This window comes from Phaseolus vulgaris, chromosome 7, assembly GCF_000499845.2.
Source record: "Phaseolus vulgaris cultivar G19833 chromosome 7, P. vulgaris v2.0, whole genome shotgun sequence".
NCBI lineage: Eukaryota > Viridiplantae > Streptophyta > Magnoliopsida > Fabales > Fabaceae > Phaseolus > Phaseolus vulgaris.
Window position 1 is genome coordinate 18,830,120 of NC_023753.2, and position 10,732 is coordinate 18,840,851.

General features: G+C 34.7%; 1 protein-coding gene across 2 annotated transcripts; it reads left to right on the forward strand.

Moving 5' to 3' along the window:
* The first annotated feature begins 5,178 nt into the window (after window positions 1-5,178).
* Window positions 5,179-10,442, forward strand: LOC137828009 (PHD finger protein At1g33420-like). Of its 2 annotated transcripts, none has more exons than XM_068634400.1 (5): window positions 5,179-5,955; window positions 6,832-6,958; window positions 7,638-7,853; window positions 8,317-8,937; window positions 9,381-10,442. In XM_068634400.1, exons 1-5 carry the CDS (start codon window positions 5,619-5,621, stop codon window positions 10,216-10,218), a joined length of 2,139 nt encoding a protein of 712 aa, XP_068490501.1. In that variant the 5' UTR covers window positions 5,179-5,618; the 3' UTR covers window positions 10,219-10,442. The 2 variants fall into 2 exon arrangements, with proteins under 2 accessions (XP_068490501.1, XP_068490502.1); XM_068634401.1 differs by having other exon boundaries at window positions 5,399-6,029.
* Window positions 10,443-10,732: the final 290 nt, after the last annotated feature.

Consider the following 10,732-nt stretch of genomic DNA (forward strand, 5'->3'; position numbering starts at 1 on the left):
AGAAAATAAAAAGCGGTTGATCTCCAAGTTCTTCCACCATTGAATTCTTCACAGGTTCTCTAAAGATTAATCCTTTCTCAATCCTCCAATAGAGCTAAACCAGATTGAACATGCGCCGATCTGATTCAACTGAAACTCACCAGTAAAACATGCGTCTACTAGTTTAATCAATACCCACTTTGTTCCATGAGTATACTCCATGGGAATGCTTATCTCCTCTCTCTTGAATCATGCGCCCAAGAAATTAATTAGAACAATTCGAACTAACTAAGAAACCAAAGTTTAAGATAAGGAAGACTCTCAATCATGCGTTCAAGTACAACTTCTCACAAAAAACTAGTTTTCCAGAAGATTAGACAATAAAAAACACAAAATAAAACAACAAAAGGTAAATCCTAAACTATGATTCTCCTCCCAAAATTTGGTAGTTGTCATTTTGCTCTCAAATTAAGATGATTCTAGCGTAAACTTGTCTAACACTAGAGAGATGATAGTATAATTGTGGTTAGATGACCCCAAGTCGTCTCGCAACGAATCCAATAGTAAAATCAGTAAATCAGTGTTTAGAATCTATCTGCAAGCAATAAAAGTTAGCAATAACAATAATAATAATAAAAAGGAGGTTAAAATAGTTATGCAGAAAATATAAAAGAGATTGAAATAGAAAATAAAAAGCGGTTGATCCCCAAGTTCTTCCACCATTGAATTCTTCACAGGTTCTCTAAAGATTAATCATTTCTCAGTCCTCCAACAGAGCTAAACCAGATTGAACATGCGTCGATCTGATTCAACTGAAACTCACCAATAAAACATGCGTCTACTAGTTTAATCAATACCCACTTTGTTCCATGTGTATACTCCATGGGAATGCTTACCTCCTCTCTCTTGAATCATGCACCCAAGAAATTAATTAGAACAATGCGAACTAACTAAGAAACCAAAGTTTAAGTACAACCTCTCACAAAAACTAGTTTTCCAGAAGATTAGACAATAAAAACAATTGCTATAAAGAATTGAAAAATGAAACTTTTATTGAACAAAACCTCAGAACTCAATGGAGAATTACAAAAGAATCAACCAAAAAGGTTTAGCCTTCCATGCGGAGGCAAAACAAAAGAATTATAAAGAAGAAAATAAACTAAGAAAACCCTATGAAGCTCTCCTTTTCTCCTTGATGCTTGTGTCCTTTTATAGACTTTTTCTGCTCCAAGGATCTTGGGAAAATATTGCAATTTAGATTTTGTAAACAGTTTTCACTTTCCATAATTCTCTTTATTTTGCAGAAGATTTGCTTCCAATTCTGTTTCTGGGATCTTGTAGCTTTTATTTTCTCTTTCTTCTCCTCAGAATTTGTTTTCTGTTTTGATTCAAAGAAGCAACTTGGACTTTTGCATATTTGACCCATTCACAAAGGTAGACAACTTCATATTATTTACCCTAAAAACACAAAATTACCAAAAATAATAGTTAAGGCCCAAATAAACCCAATTATAAGAATATTAATTAAAACAATGGATTTATTTATTATTATAGTCCAATAATCTATGATTAAGGCTAATGAGTGTGAATAAATATATGCTCATCAAATACCCCCACACTTATCCTTTTGCACTCCCGGGCAAAACACTCTAAGGTTTAAAAAGAAAAGAAAAGCAGTGCAAATAACAAATAGAAAATTCTAAGAATTCATAATGAAAGGCATTAATTGTTATTATGTTTGTTGAATATCCTAGATGTGCAGATCCATGTTAGATCTATGTGATTGTTTTATGTTGGGATTCGAAGAAGATTGAATAATTCTGAAATTGATTCATGTAATTTGGTTTTCTCTTTTGATTTAATTGTGCATATTATAGAATTATATTTTCAATAGCTTATTACCCCTGCTTTTCTTATTGTGTTGTGAACTACGATGAATGTACTATGTACACGAGCAGATGATCATACAGGTGTAGGAGGTTCCGAAAAACTTTAGGATGTTTTAAACCTTATATTGTAAATGTTTGTATTTGTGTAAGCCATAATATTTTAATGAGAATGTTTTGAAATACTCCAAGTTTGTGTAGAAATCATTAGAACTTGTATAACTTGTATTATAATAAGATCCTATAGTATAAAGAATGATCAGAAGCTAAATTACAACTAACAAGGATCCTTTGATGTTTTGGCCCGTTTGGCTTCTGGACTTTCTTCTACAGAGACTTGTCTTCACTTCTTCTGAGGTTTTGACCTTCTTCCCCTGATTGGATTCTGAAGTTGATAAGTGTCATAATTTAGTAATATTTCATACAAAAAGATAGACACTTATGAACTTTAATTGATAAAATAATTATAATTCAACCCTAATTTGGGAATTTGAACCTTTTTACATACTTTTGGATTATAAAATGAATGTGAACGATTTATTCCCAAATTTGTGTTAATTTCATGATTATAGGGGAAATGAAGATAAAAAGGCTAAAAGAGAATGCACAAGTTAAAGACAAAGTTGGAACATTGAAAACTCGCCTAAACTCGCCAATCAAGATCACTCCAGAGAAACTCGCCAAAGACTTGCTTAAGCGAGTTCACTCCAGTGAAGTTGGGTCTTTTCTTGTAAAACTTGCTTAAGTGAGCTCCCCTGGTGGTGAGATGGTTCTTTTACGCGTTTTGACAGCTTGGTGAATGTTGATGCATTCCAACTTTCCATTTTTAGCTTTGTATATTCTCATTCTGCCCAATCATCTCCATTCTTCCCTAGAATTATGAAATTAATACAAATTTGACAATAAATCGTTCTTATTTAAATTAAAATCACAAAATATGTAAAAAGGTATATATTCATAAATTAAGGGTTATTTTATACTTATTTTACCAATTAATACTCATAAGTCCCTATATTTTAATATGAAATATTACTAAAATTTGGCTCTTATCAATGGGATACTCCAAGATGAGTGGTGAAGAGCCGCCACTTGAGGTGTTGTGCACTCAAGATAAGATCTGAAGATAATAGGAGACTCAACTCACTAAACACTTTGACAAAGTTTCTTTACTTTCAAAATTCAATGTAAAAGTACATTAGGCAAGACACCCTTTATATAGGAGAGAGTGACTTGGGGAGCACGAGTGAGAGGGGTAGGGGCGTCATTTGTGAGCAACCTTCTAGAAGGTAGATCAAAGAAACCCTAAACCTATGTGCACATGTCATGAAAGGTGGGCTTGTCACAAGCCCAAATTACTAAGCACAAGCCCAAATTACTAAGCACACCCTACTCTAACTTATTCTTCTATTTGGACCCCCAAAAAGAGCCAAAATTATCTACATAAACTTCATGTAAAAAGACAAGAAGAAAGAACATCTGATGTTATGGCCTATGTCCAGTTCTTCTTTTGCTGAGGTCTTTCTAATGTTTAGTGGGGCCTTGTCTTGGATGTTGAGATGACTGACCTAATTGTGAAGTGTTTGTGGTATGAATTATCAACAATAATACATGAGAATAAAGGAACCTTGGTATGATTTTTCGAAGAGTGATGTTGGTGGGTGCTGCAAATTTGATAAAAGAACTTGTGAAAGATTTCTCAATTGAGCAACAAAATGAATCGAATTGAGTCTTGTCGATCTTATCTTAGTGAGTTTGTTTTGAATTGGTGTGAGTGTTTGTGTTTCACTTTGTTATTTTACTTTTTTGACTTTTCAAGGTCATAAGAATGTTATGATATTTTTCCCTTTTTTTTCTTTGTGCTCTTTTGCGGGGTTTAGAAACAAAGAAAAACAAAAAAAAAAGTTTTCCAAACAAAACGGGTCCGTCACTACGCTATCAATCATAAAAACCACAATATATACCATCACTACAATGAATAAAATTAACTCTACTATTAGAGAGAAAAAAACTAGGAAATAAAAGATAAAGGTTGAAGAATTTACCTTTGATCCTCTTCGAAGAAAGTAATGTTATTGCTAATAGAATTTAAAAAAGAATGAAAATTGAAGTAAACTCAAATAGAGAATATCTACAATATGTTTGAATTCAAAACCGTTCCACATATAACAATTGCTTAACAAAGGAATGCCCATGACTAAATAAAAAAAGTAAAATATAAGTATGAAAGTAAAATTAAAAATTTGTGAAAAAAAAATTATGAAAAGAATCCTTATTATATATTATTATAAATTATAAATAATATATTTATAATAAGAAAATAAATTTACGAAACAAATTTTTATTTTAAATTAAATATAAAATTATGAAATTTATATATAAATAAGAAAGAAAGTTAAAATTATAAATATAATTTTAGTTATAAGAAAATCCGTAACATATTTTCTACTTAACAACTTTTTATAATAAATATTTAATAATTTTATAAAAATAAAAACAGCATAAATGAATATAAGCAAAACTATTAACTATTAATTTAGTTTAGTTTAAATTTTATGTTAAATTAAAAGCAAGCCAAATGGAACTAGGCTTAGTTACGGTTCCAGTATATATAATAAAAAACCAAATCAAATCACAAAACTCTAATGAGATATGATTAATATGAGTAATAACACACATAATTCTTAAAAAAATAAATTAAAATAACAGTTAATTAATCTACACTTTTAAAGATACTTCTTATTATGTATGAGAGAATAATAAAGATATATTGATATCATTGTATTAATAAATACTTTTATACTTATCTACATTCATCAACATAATCTTTTCTATTGGAAGTTTTAAATTTCCAAATCTAAACTTTTATTGTTTTTAACCATCCACATTTTAATATTATTTTGTTTCTTTACAATTACACACATACATTTCAATGTTTTTTTTCTTATTTCCTAATTTCGTATTTAGAAACTTCCATGCAAGCAGTATGAATAAATAAATAAAACATTGCAGTATATAAAATGTAAATCAATAATTAGGAAAAATATTAATTTAACCTCGCGCCACATTATAAAGACAAGAGTTCCAATTCTTTCCTACACCACGAAAAATAAAAAAGACAAGTTAGCAAAAGAAAGAAGAATATATAAAAATTATTTTAAATCCATTAAAAGACAGACATGTATTTTATCAGTTTTTTTTTCAATGCAGGGCATTTAGTCATTTTTTAAACAAGTTTTGTTGGGATAAACCTTCTAAAATAAGAATTTGCCATTTTTGTTTAATTTTTAAGAAAAAAAAAAACTTGGTCTAATATGCATGAGTATTGATGGCGGTAAACTCGCTTAACGGCTAAGATTTCCGATCCCTGAAATTCTCTCTCCTCTAAATTTTCCAAAACTGACTCAGTTTTCTCGCGAATGCCCAGAAGGAATATTTCTTTTTTTTTTCTTTTTCCTTTTTCTTTTTCCAAAACTGTAAGAATAATTTAATGTGTTGGGTGTATAAATACAAAAATACTGATCCCAGATTAATCCAACGACGACCATCAAATCTCACCATCCAAACAGAAAACAAACTACGAAACCCTAATCTGAAACGATCATTTCTTCTCTCTCTCTTTCTCTCTCTATCAACCGCCAAACTCCGGCGTCGTTTTTCTCTCCTCCCTACCCGATCCAGAACCTTCCAGCCTTCTATTTCAAGATCTCGCCCCACGCGCCTCCTACGCTGGACCACGCGCCTGTTTCCGCCTCCATGATGGTTGTGAGCGGAGGGAAGGGCCTCAAACGCGCCGCGAAGAAGAGAGTCACCGCCGATTTCTACGACTTCCTTACGTTCCCTTCGCCGTCCCTTGCCGAGGCAGAGAACTTCGCCGGCGGGCCCTTCCGATCCAACGTTCGCTCCTTCCTGACGAAGCACGCGCTGCTTCCGCCGCCGTACGCGCTGTTCCCCCACTTGTTGACGTGGCAGATACTCTTCCGCGTCGGCGAGCTCACCGAAGGCCCTGACTCGCCTGTTGTGTGCCTGGACGTTGTGCAAGAGGACGTCGCCAGATCCAGATCCGTTTACTGCGATCAGTGCCGAGTTTTCGGTGAGTTGACTCACCAGTACATCAGCCGGTTCTCTCTTGCATGAATCGTTTTTGGTTTCATCGCTTTTTTCCAGGTTTCTCTTCGGTTCCCGGTTCCCGATCTTCAACTTGTGAAAACATAAAAATGAAACGTTTCACCGAAATTATCGTGTTCATTTCGCGAGATGACTTTATTATTATGATATGATGATGATTATTTTATTATTATTTATTGTTATTATTACTCATACTTCAATATGCCCACATAATCATAAATTGGATGAAGTTTACAAGTATGATTAAGTGAGTTTACAAAAGAATAATATCGAGTTATTATTTTATAAGGAAAATGACCGATACATAACTGGAAGGGGACTATCTATCGTATCGTTGGTTTGGTTTCGATAAAATCCAGGGAGATATATTGGAGGATCAGAATTCAGAAGAAAAAAAGGGTTAGGTGGTAGGTGGGGCCATAAGAACTGACAGGTGGAAGGGTTTTGAGGTGCCACGCGTCAGTCTTCTTTTGTCGGAACTCTCCTTCCTGTCTTTGTTGCTTGACAGCTCATACTATTTAATGTTATATATTTAATTTAATATATTTAGTCATTATTGTTGTGGTCCAACTTTGCTTAGTTAGTACTGACGTGCTTCTCAAGTCGTGCGCCACGTATTCTAGTCTGGATATGCTGGTTTTTCCATGAAAATCTTAATTTTCATTGATCATAATCGTGATCTTTCCTTGTTTAGTGTTTTTTTTTTTTATGTTATTTATTAATAGGATTGATTATTATTTTTTATGAGGAAATTCGCGTGGATTGTCAATTTTTTTTTCTCTGTAAATATTACTATTATTTATTATATCTTTGAATTGAAAGTTATGGATTTATTATTTAGGTTGGAGCGGCCATCCAGTGTGCGGAAAGCGTTACCATTTTATAATCAAAGCAGATGGAAGCTCTATTGGTGGGTACCACAAGCCGTGTATGTGCTGTGGAGACATCTTGCATTTGTCAGAATCTAAGTAAGTAATTTATGCTACCTAAGCACTGCTTTTTGTTTTTCTTTTAATCTGTTCATGGAACCTTTTTTATCTTAGGTTTTTTTTGGCTTTTCAATTGATGTCTTGGGTAATCGATACCCGAAATAAATTTGAATATGTTTATGCTGGTCTTATTTCTGTCAATTTTGTGTTAGCTATTTACTTCTAATTTGCGTACTGTTTCTTTGATTGTAGATACAAATTTGGGAAACAAAGTCTCGAAAATTAGCGGTTCTCTAAATGAAAACAGTGTTGATACCGAGTTATTTTTCTATATTAATGTGGTTGATTGCTGAACTGGAATGCCTGTTTGTCAGAGCTTGAAATTTGTTGGGGCTCTGTATCATTGAGAGTCCTTTAGTTAAAATCAATTTTCAACACGTGAAGTAGATCTGTTAGTATGAAATTTCAACTTTGCTGAAGGAGAGGGTAGTTTCCTTTCGTTTGAAGCTCAGAGCATGTTTGGACTGCCTTTATTATGAAATTTCATAGTATGCTGATGGAGAGGGTAGTTTCTTTTCGTTTGAGAGGATTTCCTTGTTATTATTTGATAGAGCTTATCCCCAAAATCATGTTAACTGTTAAGTGAACCTTATTTTTGGATAAGTGCAATGGTGCTCTGTCCTTGATCTTACATTTTGGTAATGCTTTCTATCTTCAGATGCAAGTCTTGCAACCACGTGACTACCACTGATGATGTTGAAGACTGGGTGTACCACCAGTTAGAGAACACGACTCATCTTTTACATGGCGTTGTCCATGGCAATGGATATGGGCACCTTCTTCGGGTTAATGGCAGAGAAGGGGGCTCTAGATTTCTTTCTGGTTGTCATATTATGGATTTCTGGGATCGCCTATGCAAGACTCTTGGAGTCAGGTTAGGATTTTTTATTGTAATTACGAATTCCAATTTCTTTTTCTAAAATATACTTCAATTGTTTTGGAACTAATTCTTTCTGTCATTTCTATTTTATACTTGTGTTATAATGACACTCTGGTCACCTAATTAGCATGTCTTGGAGCTAATTTTTTATATATATAATTTCTATTTAATACTCTGGTCGCTCGTGACAGTCTTGTCACCTAGTTAATAGATAGATGGGGAAGAATGATACAGAAGCATTTCTTAAAAAATAAATTATTGTTCAAATTAAACTTCGTGTCACATAAGAATGACCCTGTTTTAGAGGTGAAAGACATCTACAGTACTCAACATTTTTGGGTATCTTGAAATAACACAACCCTTTTCACGTGGGAGTAGTTGTTTTGGCTATTTGTGGTTTATGTGAACATAGCTATGGTTTGAACTCTTATCTTTTCTTCACTTTTGTTGTGGGCAGAAAAGTGAGCGTGATGGATGTTTCAAAGAAATATGGGTTAGAGTATCGCTTGCTCCATGCCATTATGAAGGGACACCCATGGTATGGCGACTGGGGTTATAAATTTGGCTCTGGTAGCTATTGTCTCACGCATGAAGCATACAAGTCTGCTGTTGAAAACCTATCCAACCTACCCTTGTCCACCTTTTCCCAGGGACAGATTCCGATGCCCCATTCCCGTGTTCAGGACATGATAAAATATTTCCAATCTTTGTCAGAGCATGAACTTGTAAATACAAGAGACCTCTTTTGTTTCATAATAGGCTTGATTGGTGATGCTCGCAAGAGTGTATCAAATGTGGATGACACAACCTGTAAGAAGCGTCGTTTTAATGCTTCTGGACTGTCAATTTCTTGGGAGAAGACTGACATTGAACGTGTGGAGCAAGCTATGATCAGAGTGCTGCGTGCAGTGTCCGAGTCTAAGTGGGTGAATTGGCGTGCTCTTAGGGGTGCGGCCTGCAAGGTAGGCTCTCCAGAACTGCTTGATTATTGCCTGGGAGAACTGGGAGGAAAAATGGTCTATGGTGGAATGGTTGTTAATAGCCGGTGCAATACGCAAACTGGAGTTTATGAGTTCAGGTTAGATTTCAATCTAATTCATATGGAATGTTTAACTCCTTAGAGGAAGGTCTTACATACTGACTCGGACGCGAGTCATGGTATATATGCAACGATGCTGCAGTTTTAGGATTTTGTAAACACGGGCTACTTGATTGCATGAGGCTGAATTTGATACTTGTTCGTGGCAATACTATCATGCATGAAGGTTGACCCAAATTTTTTTTTTTGAGTATATTTGATCGTTCCCTTGCTTTTTCTCTTGGGGTTTTTTCATCTGGTTTATTGCTGAAGTGTTTGCATATGAAGTCCACTAAAATTGAGTTTGGACCTTCAAATATTGATGTTCTTTTCAAAGCATTAATGCCTATTCATTTGTATTATTTGAAATATTCTCTTTTGATTTTATGTGGTGTGATAATGTGAATCGGTTCTAATATTATGGTATTTTATTTGCTTTTTAGACTCGAGGCTGCCACTGGTGCTTGCTATGGAATTCTAGCAAACAATAACTCTTCAGCCTCGAAGTATCCATCTGAAGACAACCTCCTACAATGCTTGAGATATTTATACGACTCTTTGCTTCATCCTCAGATGATGGTCAACTATGTTGAAGCAGGGACAAGGACTCTTGCGATGAGCTCAGTTCAGAAGCTTTTTGACTGCAAGCAGTTTGTAAAAGATTATAGTCCTGAGTTGTTGCCTTTGTCAGATTTGCACAAGTTACGCATCTCATGTCAGGTTGAACTCGTAGATGAATCTGAAGATCCTGAAGTTATTGCCCCACCGGAATTAATAGTGCTGCCCATGAATGCCACAGTGGCCGAGCTTAAAAGTCAAGCAGCGAATGCTTTTCAAGATGTATATCTAATGTTCAGAAGATTTCAAGTTGATGAGCTAGAAGGCTATAGCGGTGTTGAAGATTCCACCCTGGTCAAGCTCTTGTTAGGATCGAAAGATGTAGTTTGTGTACGAGGAAGATGCATTGGGAAGAATGGGTTAAGTAAGTTCCGGATGGAACGAGGACTTGAGAGGTGGACTGTAGATTGCAGCTGTGGGGCGAAGGATGACGATGGGGAGAGAATGTTGGCGTGCGATATATGTGGAGTGTGGCGGCATACTAGGTGTTCTGACATCCATGATACTGATCCTGTTCCAGCACGTTTTGTTTGCCTCAAATGCCAAACCTCTGAATCAAAACTCAAATCTGGGGGGCACTGCAAAGATGAGACTGTCACTAACGTTAGCACTTCAACTAGTTGTTTCGGAAAACCCTTCCCAGTGCCATCAGATGTCAGTTAGTTAGGTAGTTATTAGATTTGTATGAAAAGCTCCTCCTCTTTTTTTTTGCCTAGGCCTGAAAGAACCTGTACATAACACACAGATAGGCCTTAGAATAGGTTCAGGGACACGGCATGTCTTGTTCATATTTCAGGTTCTTCCTTAGCTTGTTTATTTTCTGTACATACTGACTGACTGACGAAGGATATGGAGGGCGTAAAATCAAAATATTCTACTTTCTTTTCTTTTCTTTGGTTCTAACAGCTTCATGGTTTTCCATAACATTTCAACCCTTTTTCTTTATAATGCTGTAATTGTAAGAAAGTATCTATGTTTTTAAATTTTTTACAACTTATCTGTATTTTCTCCTCGGTATGCTGCTATCAAGGATTTTAATGAATATATTTAAACTAAATGGTGTCACAGGGACACGTTTTCTTTAGAACTACGTAACCGTTCTATTAAATCAATAACTTTTAAATAATATTATTTTGAGAGTATAACTTTTGTATGAAATATTACATGTTTCGTTAGA